This window comes from Solanum stenotomum, chromosome 4 (genome assembly GCF_019186545.1).
Source record: "Solanum stenotomum isolate F172 chromosome 4, ASM1918654v1, whole genome shotgun sequence".
Taxonomy (NCBI): domain Eukaryota; kingdom Viridiplantae; phylum Streptophyta; class Magnoliopsida; order Solanales; family Solanaceae; genus Solanum; species Solanum stenotomum.
Genome location: NC_064285.1, coordinates 596656 through 619224, shown reverse-complemented (window position 1 = coordinate 619224; position 22569 = coordinate 596656). Strand labels below are relative to the sequence as shown.

General features: G+C 33.9%; 2 protein-coding genes across 4 annotated transcripts; both read left to right on the top strand.

The window, feature by feature from the left end:
* The first annotated feature begins 2852 nt into the window (after positions 1-2852).
* LOC125862195 (chitinase-like protein 1) lies at positions 2853-5970 on the top strand. 2 transcript variants are annotated; one of them, XR_007446025.1, is made up of 4 exons: positions 2853-3435; positions 4820-4979; positions 5284-5757; positions 5796-5817. XR_007446025.1 is itself a non-coding variant. In XM_049542207.1 (3 exons), exons 1-3 carry the CDS (start codon positions 3030-3032, stop codon positions 5699-5701), a joined length of 984 nt encoding a protein of 327 aa, XP_049398164.1. In that variant the 5' UTR covers positions 2853-3029; the 3' UTR covers positions 5702-5970. The 2 variants fall into 2 exon arrangements, 1 of the variants encoding a protein (XP_049398164.1); XM_049542207.1 differs by having other exon boundaries at positions 5284-5970.
* Positions 5971-8037: 2067 nt separating this feature from the next.
* Positions 8038-15505, top strand: LOC125862193 (PTI1-like tyrosine-protein kinase 3). Of its 2 annotated transcripts, none has more exons than XM_049542206.1 (8): positions 8038-8243; positions 10143-10320; positions 11924-12177; positions 12282-12408; positions 12497-12770; positions 14207-14339; positions 14476-14559; positions 15057-15505. In XM_049542206.1, exons 2-8 carry the CDS (start codon positions 10227-10229, stop codon positions 15177-15179), a joined length of 1089 nt encoding a protein of 362 aa, XP_049398163.1. In that variant the 5' UTR covers positions 8038-8243; positions 10143-10226; the 3' UTR covers positions 15180-15505. The 2 variants fall into 2 exon arrangements, with proteins under 2 accessions (XP_049398163.1, XP_049398162.1); XM_049542205.1 differs by lacking the exon at positions 8038-8243 and adding an exon at positions 8337-8593.
* The last annotated feature ends 7064 nt before the right edge of the window (positions 15506-22569 follow it).

Below are 22569 nucleotides of genomic sequence, written 5' to 3'. Positions count from 1 at the left end.
TTACAGAAATAATAATTGTTGAAAGACTTAACTATAGTAATTACATGTAAATAAACCCTTTGTCTCCTTTGCTTGACTCAAAATTACTAATTCAGTTATCGAGTAAATTTGACCAAAAAAATAATGTGTTAAGTTGTATACATATAATTGTTATAAAATATAACACAATTATCTGTGAGATATTGATAGTTTACTTTTCAAAATAACAAATCAAATTGACAATCATAACATAAAATAAGAGTTTTTATGTTATGACTGTCAATTATATATACTTTGGTGGTATCAATGAAGAAAAACAGTCCTTCACTAAAAACACTACTAGTTACTCTTTGATACCATCAGAATATATATATATATATATATATATATATATGATGGTATCAAACATCAATTTAGGTAGTTTTCATTGAATTAGTACATTTTCCTCCTTGATACCATCAAAGTATATATATACACACACTCTGATGGTATCAAACAATAACTACTAGTATTTTCGATGAAGGACTGTTTTTCCTCCTTAATACCATCACAACATATATATACTGAAGTTGTATCAAGCATCAATTTAGATTGTTTTCACTGAATCACCCCTTTTTATTGCAAAGTACATATAATGCCCAAATTCTATGCATCAAACCTAACTTAATACCTTTGTGCCTAACACATACATTTGGGTGCCTGTAATACCCAAATTTTATGCACAAACTTTGTTAACACCTGGCTGATTTGATACTTTTTTAATACAAACTACCTATAAAACCTATATCCTATGCACCAAACATGATTTTATTACTATCTAAATTGATGTTTGATATCATCATATTCTAATGGTATCAAGCAGTAGCTATATATGAGAAGGACACAAAAAACTATTAAAGTTAAAATTATGTCATAAATAGTTACAAAAATAACTAACATTTAAAAAGGTAATTAATCAAATAAAATGTATTACTTAAATAAAAATGGGCAAATTACAGAAATCACATACTTTTAAGGTAAAATTATAATTTATTCCTTAAAAGTTTATAATTACAGAAATCCCTCATTTTCGCGCATCAGATTAGTGTATCAGCGCTTATACTATTGTATCTCATGCATCATATTAATGTATCAGCGCTTATATTATTGTATCACTCGCATCAGATTAATGTATCGGTGCTTATATTTTTGTATATCGTCCATGTATCAATACTTATATAGCTCTGATACATTAATCTGATGCGCGAGATACAATAATATAAGCGCTGATACATTAATATGATGCGCGAGATACAATAATATAAGCGCTGATACACTAATCTGATGCGTGAAAATGAGGGATTTTGGAGATTTGTAAAACTTATAGAGGATAATGGTAATAAGTAAACTTAAATGTGGAATTTCTATAATTTTTCCAATAAAAATTCCATAAAAAACTATATTATTACTAAATAACCTTCTATCTCTTTCACATAAAATAAAATTACTTATTAACCTGCTATCCTAATCACATTTTAAAAAAATGATATGCAACAAATGCTAGAGCACTTTTGGTTTGTTCTAGAAAAAGACAAAAATGTTTGGTTAGTGTTGAATGTTAAATTAGGTAGTTAATATGTCATTTTCAGCAATTTATATTTTTGGGTCTCACAGTTGTAAGTAATCTCTGGCTAAATCTAGATGCTTCCACACTGCTTCAAACAATATAGTAATATTTCTTTAAAATATTTTTTTACATTAAATTAATTATAATTTTAAATTGCAAAGTTAAATCGGATCAATAAATTTTAAATATAAGAAGATCGCTAGAAGATAGAGTTTTTTTTTTTGGTTTCTATTCAATATTCGATATTTATATTTGAGTTTTCAATTAATTTAAGTTTGAATTACGTAAAATCAATATTATTAGAACCATTCACAACGAAATGCCAACTTTGCAACAATATAAATTTGTGATGAGATGTTTGAGATCTCTTCATCCTTAATCAAAAGTATATTATTTAAGTTTTCGAGTTGAATTTTTTTATTTGAAATGTCGCCTTAGTAAATAAATCATATAATAAGTAAATTTAAATTTAAATCTATCTTAATATGAAGATCGGATATCGTGAAAAATAAATTAAAAATGCCAACTGTGTCATAAAATTTGTTGCGAGTACCAAATATGAAACGGTGACCGGTCGTATTATGAAATGTCAGCTTTTTTTGCTTTATTCCAAGTCTAGAATGTTCAAGAATGATTTATTTATTAAATTAAATAAAAAGGCAGAGAATCTATTTCCTATATTATAAAAATAGTAAATAACAAGGTTTTTATTCTTTTATTTTAAAAAAAGCTAATTCTCATACACTTTCACTTCATTCAGTTAATAATAGTCCCATCATCCTTAACCTTTGATATTATAAAAAAAATAAAGCACCCTTAAATTAATTTTTTTTAATGAAAATATAAATATCGTAAAGTTTTTTATTATTAATCTTTATATTAATGGATAGAGGGGTAAATATAATGTAGTAAAAAGAGTTAAAAATAAATTAATAAAAATATGTTTTTTGTTTTTGATTTTTTTAAGTTTTATGTAAAAGAAAAGTAGCCAAGTAATGGAACAAATATGAAACAAAGTTATTTTGTTTAAGTTGTTATGATGCCTTTTTTTAGTTCGACTAATTTTTTAAATTAAATTAGATTATATTAATTAAATATTTTAAAATAAAAATTTATATTAATATGATAAATACATTGTAAAATATTTGTTGAAATTCATATCATTCGAGTCTAAAATAATATTGTGATAATTAAAAAGGAATGGAAAAAGTTTTTTTTTTTTCTTTTTAAGTATTGCTTCCTTCTTGGTTAATAAAGATCGTCTCTTTCACTTCCAAAGAAAAAAAAACTTCACCAAAAACCCAAGAAAATATATAAAAAGCGCAAAAGTTCCAATTTTGATTCATACCCAAATCTCAAAAACCACTAATTCATCTTCCCAATTCACTAATTTCTCCATTCTTTCAGTTTTCAAATTTCAATTTTTTCATTTTGAGTGATAAAAATGGCAACTTTAAAGATGAAAATTTTGGGCTTTATGGTAATAATGCTTTCAATTTCTGCAATTGCAAAAGGAGATGAAAATGAAAATGAATCATCATCTAAGCCACCAACATTGGTGAAAATGGTAAAGGGTAAAAAAATGTGTGTTAAAGATTGGGAATGTAATGTGTTGTCAAAATTTTGTTGTAATTTGACAATTTCTGATTTTTTTGAGACTTATCAATTTGAGAATTTGTTTTCAAAGAGGAATTCACCTGTAGCTCATGCTGTTGGTTTTTGGGATTATAAATCTTTTATAATTGCTTCAGCTCTTTTTCAACCTCTTGGTTTTGGTACTACTGGTGGTAAACAAATGCAGATGAAAGAAATTGCTGCTTTTCTTGGCCATGTTGGTAGCAAAACTTCTTGTAAGTTGTTGTTGTGTTCTAAAATTTGCTCAAATTATTTCTTACATGGTTGTTTTGTTGTAGTATTGTTGTGTTACTATTTGTTCGATTTTTTGTTACTATCTGTTGTTTCTTGTACTGTGTATGAATTGGTTTGGACTCGAGGGTCCCTCAAAAACAACCTCTGAGGTAGAATTAAGGTCCTCACTTTATGGAGTACACTAGGTATGTTGTTATTGTTGACTTGTTGTATGTCATTGCATGAACAAGTGAGTGAAGTGACATATTTTATGTAATTATTATAATAACAATATATCTAGTGTTATTTCACAAAAGTGGGGTCCGGGAAGGGTAAAATATATGTAAACCTTACCACTACCTTGGAGGTAGAGAGACTCTTTTCGATAGACCCTTAGTTTAAGGATAATTAGTATTTGTATGTATTTAATTTAATTTAATTTATTTGCCGAGCTCATCGTGTTTGGGACTGAGATGTAGTAGTAGTAGTTGTTGTTATTGTAGGGTGGAGGATTCATATAATTGACTCTTGACTAGTAAGGGATTGAGCCATAATTTGTTGTTGGTGTCTTATTTTTTTATTTGTGTCATTTTTTATAGTATGATTTCCCTTTTTCTTGTTGTGTGGCTCGGATCCTGCATCAATGTTGGATCCACAAAAAGTGCATAACTTTTGGATGATCCGGCATGCACCTATTGACATTTTTGAAGGATCTGAGCAAAATAGCTTTTTGGTGCTTTCTTGTTCAGAAAATGGTGAAAAGATGAATGGAGAAATGTTTAGACCACGGAGATATTTGATTTCCTTCAGATTTTGAAAGTAATATCAAAGGAATTGAGAATTTTTTTTTTGAAAATAAGAGAAGTTCATGAAAAGTTTTGTTCTTGTAAGGATTAAACTTATGAGTTGATCAAACACAACAGTACTTAGGAAAGATCAATTGCATAGAATCATAAATTGAAACTCATCTTGTTTGAGATCAGATCGGATCTTGAGTCTTGAGGAATCTGATTGAGAACTTGAGAATCTGGCGCAGTTAATATATGATGAACTAATTCTATTGATATCTGAGCAATTAGTTGGCCTAGTCTAGATATTGAGAATCAGAATAAATGTGGTACCAATTCTGTTTTGGCTATCTGACTTGTGTAAGCTCCAGTTAATCGGTGAGCTTGTTGCTTGATATGTATCTCTATGTGTCCGCGTGTGTGTCTCCTTTCTAGCTAGACCTTTGTGTAATATAAGTACACTTTTAACTTCCAATTGTCGTCCCCTTGGAAATCACTATTACTGCCTATCATCCACCAAAACTTAGCACAATCCTCTGGTTTATTCTGCTGTACGTGCTTGTACTTGTATTCATTTCTCATCACTTAACGTAAACAGGTGGTTACGGAGTTGCCACCGGTGGACCATTGGCTTGGGGCCTTTGCTATAACAAGGAAATGAGTCCTAGCCAAGATTACTGTGATGACTACTTCAAATTAACTTACCCGTGCTCTCCCGGAGTCCAATATTATGGTCGTGGTGCCTTGCCTATCTACTGGTAAATGTTTCATTACCTATATATCTAAGATTATATATTGATTTTTTTCTTCTATGTTGCTTGAACTTCTCAAAAAGGCCACCCGTTCGTGTTGGATCGTCCAAAATAGAGCATTTTTAAGGATCTGATACGAGCAACATAGTTTTCTTGTCATCAAACCACCACTCGAGATGGTTGAGTTATCTTCATTGTTGCTTTGTTATGCTCCACTTAAGCGGATGCCTGTTATTAGGTATTCATTTCATTCTTCTACCATTTATTAGCACTGAAAATATGTTTTTTTTTTCTTGATACTTCTACTTAGGAACTACAACTACGGAAAAATAGGCGAAGCACTGAAGGTAGATTTATTGAATCATCCCGAATACATTGAACAAAACGCGACCTTGGCATTCCAAGCTGCAATTTGGCAGTGGATGAACCCAGTCAAAAAGGGACAACCTTCAGCTCACGATGCCTTCGTTGGCAACTGGAAGCCAACGAAGAATGATACTTTGTCTAAACGAGTTCCCGGTTTTGGCACCACCATGAACATCCTCTACAATGACAATGTCTGTAACCAAGGTGATATTGACTCCATGAACAACATCATTTCACACTACTTGTATTACCTCGACTTGATGGGCATTGGTCGGGAGGAGGCAGGGCCTCACGAACTACTCACCTGCGCGGAACAAAAACCTTTCAATCCATCTTCCTCCCCTGCTTCTTCTTCTTCTTGATTAACTCATATGGGATTCTAGACATCCTAGCTAGGATTGCTGCTTTTATCCTCGACGTTTTTTCACTAAGAAAACATCCAATAAGTGGAGCAAGATAGACGTTGTCGTCCTGCTCCCGGTGTAAACTGTGTGTTTGGGTGTTCTATAAATAAGGATTAAGGATGTGTTGACCCTTTCTTGTTGTGTCTTATTGAAGTGAATCTTGATCAGTGCAATACATGCAGTGTATGTGAAACTTTAGTCTGTAATAATCTTTTGAACTGTTAAAATTTGCAAACTTGTTTGTTGTCAGTCAACAACAGAAGAAAATTCCCATCACAAAAGCCCTCCGGACTTTGGTTTAGGCACATGTCACGAGTTCGAATTGGTTAAAGAGGCAAAGGAGTGTGCCTATTATCAGAGCTGGATGTAGAATGTCCATTATCGGGTTCATCTAAACTTAGTATTTTCAGCGTGACGTAAAAAATTATGTGCAAAATATACAAAAATCAAAAATTGCAACAAATGATAGATATAGATATGAAGTACATGTCATGCGTTCGGATCTTATCTCTAACATAAGATTGATATTTAAGTAGATAAGAGTAAAAAAAAATATAGATATACTATCTATTGAGTTTTGGACAATATTTTACTAGTTTAAGCATAGTTCACGAATTATGAATTAGAATCATGTCGCAAAAACATACGTTAAGCATTTAAGCAGAGAAGAGTAAAAAGACGAGTTTATTGCCTATCAAATATTAAATTATATCTTATTATCTTCGAAAATTTCTGGATCATCCAAAAAAGAATCATTAGAGAGGAAGGAAGAAGTTGAGAATAACATACGATTGTCTCTTTCTTTTTACCAAGTTAAAGGCAATCAAAAAATAATTGTCAAGAAACGTTCCATCCACTCTTTGAATTTTCCTTCTTGACGTTTTCTTGTGCTCTTTTTTAATTTTTAATTTATGTATCTTACCTTTTTTTGTGCTTAAAAAAAGGGATACAAGTTTAAAATTATAAAATTTAATCTAAGTCTTTTTTATCTTTAATATTCTGTATTATTAAATTACGAAGGAAAAAATTAAACATAGAGAGTATCATAAAGAAAATACTAAAAAATAAAATTTTAATTTATACACATTGTTATCGTTAGTATAAAGATTTTTTTTTGCTATCCAGTCTCCCAAATAATATTTATTGAAGTCGATCTAATAGTATAATTATTTTACACTAACAATATATATATATATATGATGGATATAACTTTAAAATCTAAAAACAGTTAGGGTGATTTATAGCTTTCTTCGTTTCTTTTCAATTGTCACATTTTTTTATAGTCAAACAAGATGGATTTTGACCAATATTTTGATACAAGAAAAATATATAATTTATAGTACTTTTTGATAATATTAGAATATCTAAATTTTAATTCTAAAATATCAAATTAAGCAAATCAAATTTAGTTTTGAAAGTTAGTCAAATTGACTTTTTGAAAAGCGAATCATTTTAGATCATAGGGAGTACTTCATTCCTAATTAGAGGTATCGCGTTCGAGATCTACTATGGTGTCATTTGACTCTTGAAAAGTGAAGTGCAACAAAAAAAAATGGAATAGAGGAAGTACTTCATTCCTAATCAAAGTATCGTGTCTGAGCTCTGTTATGGTGCCGTTTGGCTCTTGAAAAGTGAAACGCAATAAGCCGACAACTATTTTGGAACAGGGGAGTATTTCATTCCAAATCAGAAGTATCGTGTTCGAGCTCTGTTATAGTGTTGTTTGACTCTTGAGCGAAACTAAAGGAGTACTTTATTCCAAATCAAAAGTATCGTGTTCAAGCTACGTTATGGTGTTATTTGACTTTTGAAAAGTGAAACGTCACAACTATTTTAAAACAGAGGTAGTACTTCGTTCCTAATCAGAAGTATCATCTCTGAGCTTTGTTAAGGTGTCGTTTGACTTTTAAAATATGAAACGTAATAACTATTTTGAATCAGAGGAGTATTTCATTCCTAATCAAAAGTATCGTGTTCAAGCTTTGTTACTGTGTCGTTTGACTTTTGAAAAGTGAAACGTGACAACTATTTTAAAACAGAAGCAATACTTCATTTCTAATCAGAAGTATCGTGTTCGAGATCTGTTATGGTGTTGTTTGACGCTTGAAAAATAAAACGTGACAATTATTATAGAACGGAGGGAGCATTTCAGTCCTAATCAAAAGTATTATGTTCGAGCTCTAATTAGCATCTTATTATCTAACATGAGACTTGAATTTAGTCGGATTTTAATGCGGTTATCGAACTAGAAAGGAAAATAACCTTTCTAAGGGTTAGACCTTTGCTGACAGCTAAATATACTTGATATTTTCCTCTTCGGCCCCCTCCTCCAATTTCTCAAAGTTTAACAATACAAACAAAGCAAATCCACCCCTACCTTTTTCCTCTCTGTGTCGTTTGTTCTCGCTGTCTTTGCTTACCTGTTCTTCACTTTATATTTTTTCTTGATTTAGCATAATCAAGAAGCTACAGAAGAACAAGAAAAGATTTATTTTTTCAGGTAAAAAAATTAAGAAAAAACAACCCCTTGAATTGCGGTTGATTTCTATGGCTGTAGTTTATCGGAATTAGTTGTTTAGCCTCTGAGGCGTAACCCCTTTTGAGTTTTCAGGGTTTCATTTGTTTTTCAGGGATTAATTTTGAATTTTGACCCATTTTCAATTGCTTTCTCTCTTTTTCAACTTTTCCCATATTCTTTATTTGGACCCTCTGGATCTAACTAACCCTTGTCTGGAAATTTCAAAAAGAATCTTTCTTTGTGTTGTTTTGTTTATTTGGGTTTGTGAATTGTAGCTGTAGTTGATTAATTTGATGGCTATGGATGGCAATTATCACAGGCAAGGGCTAGTGGTAAGATTAGATGTTCCCCTTTTTGGGTTTCTTGGATATATGTTTTCTGTAAAAGAGGAGGTATTTTGTATCGGTATCAAGGCGTAGTTGATTGATTGATTGATGTCTAGCTGTGTGTGAGTTTTTTGCTTTGAAATGTGGATTGTGGAAGTTTGGTTTGTTAGAAATGGAATTAATTGTAGAATTCTATGTTTAGCTTTGATTACATGACGGTTTTGTCTTTGTTGTGTTCCCTTTTTTGCAAAATGAGGAGGAATGGACCATTTTAAGGGATTGTATAGAAGGAAATGAAATTGGAGTCTTGCATTGATGGCTTGTATTAGTAATTCTCCTTTTGGTGTTTCTTGCACATTTATTTTCTGCAAAAGAGGAGTTATTTTGTATTGGGATCGAGGCGTAGTTGATTGATTGATTCTAGCTATATGTGAGTTTTCAATGAAATGTGGATTGTGGAAGTTAGGTTTGTTGGAAATGGAATTAATTGTAGAATTCTATTTTTAGTTCTTTGATTACAGGACGGTTTTGTCTTTATTTTGTTCCTTTTTTTCCAAATGAGGAAGCATTGAATTGTGATGTATTTATGTAGTCTTGCATTGATAGCTTGTATTAGATTTTCTCTTTTTGGGTTTCTTGGACGTATATTTTCCTATTTAGTCGAGTTTCGTGCTACGAAAGAGGATTTATTTTGTATTCGGATCGAAGTTAAGTTGATTGATCTCTGGCTTCGTGTGAGTTTGCTTTGAAATATGGATTGTGGAAGTTTGGTTTGTTGGAAATGGAATTAATTGTCGAATTCTATTTTTAGTGCTTTGATTCCATGACAGTTTTGTCTAGTTCTTTTTAAAAATTTTGTTCCTTTTTGCCCAATGATGAGGAATGTACCATTTTAAGGCTTGTATAGAAGGAAATAAAATTGGAAGCATTAAAATGTGATGTATTTTTGTAGTCTTGCATCAATAGGTTGGTATTAATTTCTGTATCTTTCGATATCAGTTTCATATTTTATTGGCCGGGAAAAGTAATATTTATATTTGTCTGCTCCTACCTTCCTTTTTCTCCTCTTCATTTTAAAATGCAAGTTATGTTTAAATAGTAGCTTTTACTTTAAGATATTTTTTGTTGGCAAGCCTGGACATTTTTCCCTTTTCCATAAAGATTAAGGTTAGACATCTTACATAAAGAATGATATATCCATAGCCTTGAAATGGAGCTCTTCTTTCCTTATTTCTGTTGAAACTGATTTTTTGGTTTGGAATTGCAGCAGTAATGCACTCTTAATTTTATTTTATATTTAAAAAAGAGAAAACTCTGTGGTAATGCACTCTTAAAGACATGCACAGCTTGTGTTTCATTTGTCAAATACATTTTCTTCATTTACATTTCAACTATTGCAAGTACCTTTGTAAATCATCCTCCGAACAAGGAGAGAGTGGTATGTCATTTTCAATTTATTTATATTTTAAATGAAGTGGTTGTAGGTGTTGTGGTTTGCATGATATAATGAAGTTTGTTCATTTTGAATCATTCTTACATTTGACTTACTGCACAGGCACATGCTCCTCCTCCTGGTTACTTTTCACGCTTGGAGAACAGAAGGGCTGAAGACGATCTTTATTTGAGAAAGAGAGTAAGGATGAGAAGGTGGCTGTGTTGTACCTGTCAAGTAGAGGAGTCCTACCCATCACATGAAACCGAGCACCTTAAACACCCTGCAAGTCATGCTGATGGTACACTATTTCAAATTTATGCTTAAGCTTTATTTAGTGAAAACCAAACTGTTTCTCTCCTTCTTGTTGCCTTGAGATGAGTCTTTGAATTGTCAATGCCAATTTTTTAGCTGATTGAAAGTGATAATTTGTCGTTGCATCCCCATCACATACTAGAGTACAAATTTATGATGCTTTGAAGTTAAATAGTTATCTAAGATGTCATTCTGTGAGCAAAGCCTTTAATGTCTTAAAAATCTAAATTTACTGGGTTTTTCTGGGTGATATCTGTAATCTGTTTGGGCTCTCTCTTTAGTCTTTATAGTGTACATGTCTTGTAAATCTTTTGTGAGGCATCATCTGCTGCTTGTTGACCAACAGGGTACTTCTATAGATAAATCGCAGTTCTGCTAAGGTGACTGTAATTGACAACTTTAAGCCATAGACCTCTGTGTACAGTTTGGAAAATAGGTATTCTGGGAAATTGTGGGACCAAGTTTTATGGAACTTGGTAAGCCTACACGACAAGAGAATGATTTTACTGAGATCCAATGTCCGGATGCATCCTAAGCTTGCTACCTTATAGGTGACTCTAATTTTACGATCAATTCATTTGCCTCTTATGCAAAATGATAGAAATCAATCTTAGTTCAGATTCCAAAATTTTATATGCATTCAATTTGAGAGAGTTTCCAAAGTTACCAGTTTCAAAAATAAAATAAAATTGAGAGAGTTTCCAAGATATTCAAAGCCACAGTATTCAGAAGCTTTGTTCGCTTTGATCCAACCCTTGTAATTTCTCCATAGAAGCCTTGTTTATTTTTTTTCTTGATAGTCTAATCGTGGCATAAGGAAGATTTGCTTGTGAATAATTTATACTGGATATCAGTGATGGGCCTTTTGATTTGCTTTTGTTAATTCTAGCCTCCTAGGAGGTTTTCATCGCTTTCCTAAAAGATTTGACTTTAAAAAAATCTGAAAGACCAAATGTCAACTTCAAATATGAAATTTATTCTCTTCAGCAAAAATAAATAAATATGAAATTTGATTCTCGGTGCTCATCTATTTTGGGATCTGTTGGTTATAAAATACTTTCTTGATAAACTTGGAAAGAGCATCAAACAATTCCCTTGTGCTTGTTGGCTCAGGAAATAATATTGTATCGAAAGTATATACAACCTTACAGGGAACATCCCCCAGCTGTTCTATTTAAACTTTCTAGTTTATGAGTGTCACAGAGTCCCAGATGAAACTAGTGATTATGAAAAGTAAAGAGAAAAGCTCAATGGTACTGATAGAAAAAATGTTTCAATGAATATTCCTAACTCTTTTCTACATAACTGACTAGAAGTTTTTTCTTTTCACTTTTAACCTTTTGCAATGAACTATGAGATATTCATTTAGACCAATCAAAAATTACAGAAGTATGGCATATTTTCCTTCGATTGACTATATTATGTGCATGCCACATTTAATCTATATATCTGGATCATTTTAGGATAATAATATTTATGTCATGTTTGACATCGCTTACTTTCTAGTGCTTCTTAGACAAGTCTTAGTTATCCAATGGACGAGGTAGTCTTTTTTTTTTTTTTTTTAAATTTTCTGTGTCTGGTACCAGGATATCAGAAAGGGTCAAGAGTATCAGATCCTATCAGGGCTGAAGCGGATAAAGCAGTACCAACTATAGAGGTCCCTGCGTTGTCTTTGGATGAACTGAAACAGGAAACTGACAATTTTGGATCGAAAGCATTAATTGGTGAAGGATCTTATGGGAGAGTATACTATGCTAATCTAAGCAATGGCAAGGCTGTTGCTGTGAAAAAGCTTGATGTTTCATCCGAGCCTGAGACTAATGTTGACTTCTTGAATCAGGTAAGTGCCTTTTCTTATATGGTTCTTTTTGGCTGCTCCGTGTATTGCTGTGATAATTGATTACTTGTAATAATCTCTGATATATGTTTCTGTTTCATCTTAAGGTTGCTAGAGTTTCAAGATTGAAGCATGACAATCTTGTTGAGTTGCTTGGTTACTGTGTTGAAGGAAGCATTCGTGTATTAGCTTATGAGTTTGCAACGATGGGGTCCTTGCATGATATTTTGCACGGTATGAAAAAAAATGTATGTAGTTGAATGAGAGAAATTATTAGCTTGATATATAATCTGTTATTTCTGTACTGTGTATGTGCTTACAGGAAGGAAAGGAGTACAAGGGGCACAGCCTGGCCCAACACTTGAGTGGGTGCAGCGGGTAAGAATTGCTGTTGATGCTGCTAGGGGTCTTGAGTATTTGCATGAGAAGGTCCAACCTTCAGTAATACACAGGGATATCAGATCAAGCAATGTCCTCCTCTTTGAAGACTACAAAGCAAAGATTGCAGATTTTAACCTGTCAAATCAGGCTCCTGACATGGCTGCTCGCCTTCATTCTACTCGAGTTTTAGGAACATTTGGCTATCATGCACCAGAGTATGGTCTCCTGCCTTTTTCTTCTTTGACTAAGCTTTGTTTTCTTCAATTTGTACTCTGTTTCTCCTCAAATGTTTTATACACGGTTGTGTATTTTTGGTGTTATTCTGAACTCTTTGCCTTTTGAGTTCTTGGCACTAGATTAACTTCCTTTTTGGTGTGATACATTTTGAACTAGGAATAGAATCCAAGTGTAGAAGTNGGTGGGGGGGGGATGAATCTACTAGGAATGGGTGAATGAATGAATGTTGGTGATACATTATGTAAATAACTATATAGTAACACTGAGTTATTGTTACTATTTTAAAAAGAATATAGTAACTAAGTTTTCTGATGCTTCTAACTGTGGTTTTATATATGTAGTTCTGTAGGACAACTTACAAGACTAAAAAAAAGCATATTTATATGTAAGGGAGCTCCTTATGTAAAGCATGTTTGCTGGAAATTTTTGATGAGATTGAGTGCCAGCTTTCTAGAATAAGGGTCTGATGAGACGAAGAATCAGTTAGTAAAAAAAGGTTTTAGCCACCGAAACAAACAATATATGTAGTTGCTATTAATGCATATACTACACCTCAAAGTGTATAGTGTATGCATCAGATTTACAGGGTTTCTCTACTTTATGTGACCTAAGAATCCATTGGGGCTAAGCAAGGATTTATAATTAATTAAGGTGCTTCCTTCCTTCTGGGATAAAAAGCTAAATACAGCTCAAAAGGCCAAAAGCTACTTGGAATTAAGTTTTTGACTATTAAATGTAAAAGGCTGAGAGATTCTTGGAAATTTGAAAAGCCCATCTTTGCTATTACATTGTTTTCCCCTATTCATCAGGGATGTTGTATTTGACAACTTCCAAGATATAATTTACCACTAAAGGTAGCTTGTTATGGGGAAGGAGCTTGGTTTGTTTAGGCCATATCTTTAGTTATTTGATCTGTTTGGATGGCAAAAGCAACTACTTAGTAAATTGGGTATTGCTTATACTTTTCTGGGATTGCTATTAACCATTACAGTATTTGAGGTGGAATGGTGGGATCTCTTGTTATAAAATGTATAATGGTTATTCTTGATGTTCCTTAACATGCTACTTTTGTTCATGGCAATAAAATATGTAAGTACCAGTTTTCTACTCAAGGTTTTGTGTTCTCGCAAATGACTAAATGTTGAAGTTTTTGAGTGAAGGTAGTTTTGTTCTCTATGAGTGTTTCTAGATGATGATTAATTATGTATTTAAGCTCTTTTTACAAAATGGGATGGCAAAGTTGTGAGATATTCAATTACTGGAGTAGTATTCTTATCCAATTGTGCCATTTTCTGTTTAACCCATTGGCATCTCTGTCACCTACTTTAGGCCTTTATTCTTGTAAAAGATGCCTTAAGAAGTAGTTTTGTTTCAGGAGAGTTATCTAACCCAAGTATCCTAAAAATTATTACAGATACGCTATGACTGGACAACTGACACAGAAGAGTGACGTGTATAGCTTTGGAGTGGTCTTGCTTGAACTTTTGACTGGAAGAAAGCCTGTAGATCATACAATGCCTCGAGGACAGCAGAGCCTGGTTACTTGGGTGAGCACTGCTTCCTGCTCGATTTACCAGAAATGTTCTTTTTAAATATTTTCCCTTATGTGCTCTTCTCCTCCATTTGGTCTGTAAGATGTTTAGATTCTATTTCCTGATGTATAATTACTTCTTTAAATTGTAGGCTACCCCGAGACTGAGTGAAGATAAAGTGCAGCAATGTGTTGATCCAAAGCTGAAAGGATGTCCTCCGAAAGCAGTGGCTAAGGTTTCTTCTTCCCCCCTTGTCGTCCTATATCTGCTTTGTCACTCTTCCTCTCCCCGTCAGACGCAATACAACAAACAATGTTTTAATCCCAAGCAAGTTTTGGTTAAGTTATATATATTCTCACGGGCTATGTCACTCTATTTGAACTCATCTCAGACTAATATTATACAATATGAACATTGTAAGTGCTCGAAGTTTTTTATTTTCTACTGGTATTAAATCTGATATGACTAAAAGACTCCTAGAAATCATTGGACATAAATTAAACATACTAATGTGACTAAAACTCAATCCCAGTTAGTTGATATCACTTATATAGATCTCTTTCTTCCAGTGTGCCTTATTTTTCGCTAGGTTTGCGTCTATTCTAATATTTTGGTGGTCCTTAAAGACAACTTCGTTCCATGTGATTTATGTCTACTTTAGTTCCCTTTTTAACACCTTCACTCACTAGCAACTAATTTCGGGTTGGTGATTCTTGTTTCTCTTAAATTTAGATGGCAGCCGTGGCAGCACTGTGCGTGCAATATGAAGCTGAATTCCGTCCAAATATGAGTATCGTTGTCAAAGCTCTCCAACCACTTCTGAGGGCTCCTGCTGCACCTGCTCCAGAAATATAGGGAGCCTATTGTCGCTCGCTTGTTTTGGAATTCCTACTGCTAATTTGCAACTGTTTTGGTATATCATGCCAGTATTTCATTTGTAACATGATTTCAAAAACAAAAAAAAAAACAAGACTTCAAAGTTTTTCCTTGTTGAAACTGGTGTGTAGGATTTGATTGATTGATTGCTTAACTTACATGGTGAGATTGTTGAGAAGATTTCCCTGAGAACTGAGGGGTGTCTATATTTTGTTTTTCCTAAAAGAACACCTGGTGTATGTTCTGTCAATTTGTGTATTATATTTGTACTTAATGGTGTTGTATTATATTTATGGATTTATACTATACACAAAATGTTGGTACACCAATTACCTCGGGGAGAGTTTTGAATCCTTAAATACTCGCTAGAGTAGTGCTCCTTATCGGTGCTCAATCGAGCCTCTGATTAAAGGTGGAAGGATATATTCAATATCTCCCCTTCTTCGTCGTGTTGTCTACTTCTATTAGAGATGGAAATAGATGGATTTTAGTATTTTGTCTTGATGTTGTCGGATCAATTCCCATTCATTCTTTAACGGAATAGGGGATGAGATACATGCAACTAATCTAGTTTATCTAAGACACTAAACTTCTTTTTCCATGCAGGGGATGCCACTAAATTAATCCAGTTTATCTTAAGACACTACATGAATTAGTTCAACTGATCTAACGTCCACTATCAGAGGAAGCACTATCCACTTGTGTTGGATGGTAGTGGATTAAATCCACCTGACTATAACGTGAAAGTTCCCTAACTCATTACGGAGGTTCTCATAAAGTGTTTTCAGAAAAAAATTTGGGTGCTCCGGTGCCAGATTCATAGGCTAATACACACGAAAAATTGAGAAATTTAGGCGATTCCTAAAAAAAGGCTTGTAAATGCAGAAATGAGCATTAAAAGAATAGTGTGAGTATACGTGAAGATTCCCCAACTCATTACGGAGGTTCTCATAAAGTTTTTTGAGAAAAAAAATTTGGGTGTTCCAGGTGCCAGATCCATGGGCATTTATACACAAAAAATCGAGAAATTTGGGCGATTCTTAAAAAAAGGCTTGTAAATGTGAAAATGGGCGTAAGAAAAATAGTGTGAGTATACGTGAAAGTTTCCCAACTCATTACGGAGGTCCTCATAAAGTTTTTTGAGAAAAAAAATTGGGTGCTCCGGGCGCTATATTCATGGGCTAATAAACACGAAACATCGGGGAATTTGGGCAATTCTTAAAAAAGGACTTGTAAATGCAGAAATAGATATTAAAAAAATAGTGTGAGCATACGTGAATGTTCTCCAACTCATTACGGAGGTCCTCATAAAATTTTTTGAGAAAAAAAATTTGGGTGCTCCAGGTGCCAGATCCATGGGCATTTATACACAAAAAATCGAGAAATTTGGGCGATTCTTAAAAAAAGGCTTGTAAATGTGAAAATGGGCGTTAGAAAAATAGTGTGAGTATACGTGAAGGTTCCCCAACTCATTACGGAGGCCCTCATAAAGTTTTTTGAGAAAAAAAAATTGGGTGCTCTGGGCGCTAGATTCATGGGCTAATAAACACGAAACATCGGGGAATTTGGGCGATTCTTAAAAAAGGACTTGTAAATGCAGAAATAGATATTAAAAAAATAGTGTGAGTATACGTGAATGTTCTCCAACTCATTACGGAGGTTCTCATAAAGTTTTTTGAGAAAAAAACTTTAGGTGCTCTGGGCACCAGATCCATTGGCTAATACACACGAAAAATTGGGAAATTTGGGCGATTCTTAAAAAAAGGCTTGTAAATGCGAAAATGGGCGTTAGAAAAATAGTGTGAGTATACGTGAAGGTTCCCCAACTCATTATGAAGATCCTCATAAAGTTTTTTGAGAAAAAAAAAATTGGGTGCTCCGAGCGCTAGATCCATGGGCTAATACACATGAAAATTCGGGGAATTTGGGTCATTCTTAAAAGAGGGCTTGTAAATGCGGAAATTGATGTTAAAAAATAGGGTGAGTATACATGAAGGTTCCCCAACTCATTGGGGAGGTCCTCATAAAGTTTTTTGAGAAAAAAATATTTGGGTGCTTCGAGCACCAGATCCATTAGCTAATACACACGAAAAATTGGGAAATTTGGGCGATTCTTAAAAAAAGGCTTGTAAATGTGAAAATGGGCGTTAGAAAAATAGTGTGAGTATACGTGAAGGTTCCCCAACTCATTACGGAGGTCCTCATAAAGTTTTTTGAGAAAAAAACTTTGGGTGCTTCGGGAGCCAGATCCATTGGCTAATACACACAAAAAATCGAAGAATTTGGGCGATTCCTAAAAAAGGGCTTGTAAATGTAGAAATGGACGTTAAAAAAATGGTGTGAGTATACGTGAAGATTCTCCAACTCATTATGGAGGTCCTCATAAAGTTTTTTGAGAAAAAAGAATTGGGTGCTTCGGGCGCTAGATTCATGGGCTAATAAACACGAAACATCGGGGAATTTGAGCGATTCTTAAAAAAGGACTTGTAAATGCGGAAATGGACATTAAAAAAATAGTGTGAGTATACGTGAATGTTCCCCAACTCATTACGGAGGTCCTCATAAAGTTTTTTGAGAAAAAAACTTTGGGTGCTCTGGGTACCAGATCCATTGGCTAATACACACGAAAAATCGGAGAATTTGGGTCATTCTTAAAAAAAGGCTTGTAAATGTAGAAATGGACGTTAAAAAAATGGTGTGAGTATGCATGAAGATTCCCCAACTCATTACAAAGGTCCTCATAAAGTTTTTTGAGAAAAAAAAATTTGGGTGCTCCTGGCACTATATCCATGGGCTAATAAACACAAAAAATTGGAAAATTTGGGCGATTCTTAAAAAAAAGCTTGTAAATGCGAAAATGGGAGTTAGAAAAATAGTGTGAGTATACGTGAAGGTTCCCCAACTCATTATGAAGATCCTCATAAAGTTTTTTGAGAAAAAAAAATTGGGTGCTCCGAGCTCTAGATCCATGGGCATTATACACACAAAAATTGGGGAATTTGGGTCATTCTTAAAAAAGGGCTTGTAAATGCGGAAATTGACGTTAAAAAATAGGGTGAGTATACATGAAGGTTCCCTAACTCATTAAGGAGGTCCTCATAAAATTTTTTGAGAAAAAATATTTGGGTGCTTCGGGCGCCAAAGGGCTAATACACCAAAAAAATTAGGGAATTCGGGCGATTCTTAAAAAAAGGCTTGTAAATGCGAAAATGGGCGTTAAAAAATGGTGTGAGTATACGTGAAGGTTTCCCAAAATCATTACGGAGGTCATCATAAAGTTTTTTGAGGAAAAAAATTGGGTTCTCCGGGCGCCAGATTCATGGGCTAATACACACGAAAAATCAGAAAATTTGAGAGATTCTTAAAAAGGCTAGTAAATGCGGAAATTGACATTAAAAATGGTGTGAGTATACGTGAAGGTTCCCCAACTCATTACGGAGGTCCTCATAAAGTTTTTTGAGAATTTTTTTTTGGTGCTTGGGCACCAGATCTATGGGCTATACACACGAAAAATCAGGGAATTTAGGTGATTCTAAAGAAAAGGCTTGTAAATGCGAAAAATGGCGCTAAAAAATGGTGTGAGTATACGTGAAGCTTCCCTAACTCATTATAGAGGTCCTCATAAAGTTTTTTAAGAAAATTTATTTGGGTGCTTCGGGCGCCAGATCCATGGGCTAATACTCACGAAAAATTGGTGAATTTGAGAGATTCTTAAATAAAAGGCTTGTAAATGCGGAAATGAGCGTTAAAAATGATATAAGTATACGTGAAGTTCCACAACTCATTACTGAGGTCCTCAAAAAAGAATTTGAGAAATAATTTTAAGTGCTCCGGGAGCTAGATCCATAGGCATTAACAAACGAAAAATCAGGGAATTTGGGTGATTCTTAAAAAAGGGCTTGTAACTGCGGAAAATGGCATTAAATAAATGATGTGAGTATATGTGAAGGTTCTCCAACTTATTACAGAGGTCCTCATAAGGTTTTTTGACAAAAAAAATTGGGTGCTTCGTGCGCCCTATCCATGGACTAATACACACGAAAAATTGGGAAATTTGAGTGATTCTTAAAAATGGGCTTGTAAATGTGAAAATGGGCGTTAAACAAATGGTGTGAGTATATGTGAAGGTTACCCAACTCATTATGGAGGTCCTCATAAAGTTTTCTGAGAAAAAAATTAGGGTGCTTAGGGCTCCAGATCTATGGGCTAATACACAAAAAAAATCAAGAGAATTTGATCGATTCTTAAAAGGGCTTGTAAATGCGAAATTGACATTAAAAAAATGGTGTGAGTTTACGTGAAGGATCCCCACCTCATTACGGAGGTCCTCATAAAGTATTTTGAGAAAAAAATTTGGATGCTTTGGGCGCCAGATCCATGCCCTTATACACACGAAAAATCAGGAAATATGGGCGATTCTTAAAAATGGCTTGTAAATGCAGAAATTGGCGTTTAAAAAAAGTGTGAGTATACGTGAAAGCTCCCAACTCATTACGGAAGTCCTAATAAAGTTTTTTGAAATTTTTTTTGGATGCTCTGGGCGCAAGATGAATTGGCTAATACATACGAAAAATTAGAAAATTTAGGCGATTCTTAAAATAGTCTTGTAAATACAGAAATAAGCGTTAAAAAATGGTGTGAGTATACGTGAAGGTTCCCCAACTAATTACGAAGGTCCACATAAAATTTTTGGGTGCTCCGGGCGCCAGATTCATGGGCTAATACACATGAAAAATTGAGAATACACACGAAAAATCAAGAAAATTGGGCGATTCTTATAAAAAAGGTTTGTAAAGGCGGAAATGACATTTAAAAAAATGGTGTGAATATACGTGAAGGTTCCTCAACTCATTATGGATGTCCTCAAATAAGTGTTTGAGAAAAAAAATTGGGTGCTACGACCGCCATATCCATGGGTTAATACGCACGAAAAGTTAAAGAATTTGGGTGATTCTTAAAAAAAGACTTGTAAATACGGAAATGGATATTAATAAAATGGTGTGAGTATACGTGAAGGTTCCCCAACTCATTACAAAGATCCTTATAAATAAATTTAAAAAAAATTGGATTCTACGGGCGCCAATTCCATGGGCTAATACACGAAAAATTTGGAAATTTTGAGCGATCCTTAATAAAGGGCTTGTAAATGCAGAAATGACTGTTAAAAATTGGTTTGAGTATACGTGATGGTTCCTCAACTCATTACAGAGGTACTCATAAAGTTTTTTGAGAAAAAAAAATCGGGTGCTTTGGGGGCCAGATCTATGGGCTAATACACATGCAAAATCGGTGATTTGGACGATTCTTAAGAAAGAGCTTTTAAATGCGGAAATAGGTGTTAAAAAAAATGTGAGAGTATACATGAAGGTTCCCCAACTAATTATGGAGGTCCTCATAAGGTTTTTTGAGAAAAAAATTTGGGTACTCCGGGCGCTTGATCGATGGGATAATACATACTAAAAATTGGAAATTTGAGGGATTATTATAAAAAAAACTTATAAATGTGGAAATGGGCATTAAAAATTGGTGTGATTATACGTGAAGGTTCCCCAACTCATTACAGAAGTCCTCATAAGGTTTTTTGAGAAAAAAAAATGGATGCTTTGGGCGCCACATCCATGGGTAAATACACACGAAAAATCACTAAATTTGGCCGATTCTTAAAAATGGCTTTTGAATGCAGAAATGGGAGTTAAAAAAATGGTGTGAGTATTTGTGACGGTTGCCAAACTTATTACGGATATCCTCATAAAGTTTTTTGAGAAAAAAATTTGGGTGCTCTGGGCGTTAGATCTATGGGTTAATATACACATGAAAAATTGGAAAATTTAGGCGATTCTTAAAAAAGGTCTTCTAAATGCGGAACGGGCATGAAAAATGATATTAGTTAACGTAAAGGTTCCCCAACTCATTAAGTTGGTCCTCATAAAGTTTTCTTAGAAAACAAGTATGGGTGTTCCAGGCGCCAAATTCATAGGCTAACACACATGAAAAATCATGAAATTTTGGCGATTCTTAAAAAAAAGCTTGTAATTGCGAAAATGGACGTTAAAAAAATGGTGTGAGTATACGTCAAGGTTCACCAACTAATTATGTCGTTGCTCATAAAGTTTTTTGGAAAAAAAAATTAGGTGTTCCAAGCGCCAGATCCATGAGCTAATACATACGAAAAATTGAGGAATTTGGGTGATTCTTAAAAAAGGGTTTGTAAATGCAGAAATAGGCATTAAAAATTGTGTGAGTATACGTGAAGGTTCCCCAACTCATTACGGATTTTCTCATAATGTTTTTTGAGAAAACAAGTTTGGGTGCTCCGGGTGCCAGATTCATGGGCTAATACACACGAAAAATCAAGGAATTTGGGTGATTCTTTAAAAAGGGTTTGAAAATGCGGAAATAGGCGTAAAAAAATGGTGTGAGTATACATGAAGGTTTCTTAATTCATTATGGAGGTCCATATATAGTTTTTTGAGAAAACAATCTAAGGTGCTCCGGGCACTAGATCAATGGGCTCATACACACGAAAATTCATGAAATTTGGGAGATTCCTTAAAAAAGGCCTGAAAATGCGAAAATGGTGTGAGTATACGTGAAGGTTTTCCAACTCATTACGGAGATCATCATATAGTTTTTTGAGAAAAAAAAATTTGGGTGCTTCGGGCGCCATATTAATGGGCTAATACACATGAAAAATCAGGATTTTGGTCAAATCTTTAAAAAAGACTTGTAAATGCGGAAATGTGTGTTAAAAATGGTTTGAGGATACGTAAAGGTTCCCCAACTCATTACGGAGGTCCTCATAATATTTTTGAAAAAAAAAATTGGGCACTCCGGGCACAAGATCAATGGGCTAATACACACGAAAAATTGGAAAATTTAGGCGATTCTTAGGCTTGTAAATGCGGTAATAGGCGTTAAAAAATTATGTGAGTATACGTGAAGGTTCCCCAACTCATTACGAATATCCTCATAAAATGTTAGAAAAAAAATTAGGTGTTCCAGCCGCCACATCCATGGGCTAATACACACGAAAAATAGGGAATTTGAGCGATTCTTCAAGAATGACTTGTAAATGCGGAAATGAGCGTTAAAAATTTGGTGTGACTATACGTGAAGGTTTTCCAACTCATTACAGAGGTCCTTATAAAGTTTTTTGAGANTGGTGTGAGTATATGTGAAGGTTACCCAACTCATTATGGAGGTCCTCATAAAGTTTTCTGAGAAAAAAATTAGGGTGCTTAGGGCTCCAGATCTATGGGCTAATACACAAAAAAAATCAAGAGAATTTGATCGATTCTTAAAAGGGCTTGTAAATGCGAAATTGACATTAAAAAAATGGTGTGAGTTTACGTGAAGGATCCCCACCTCA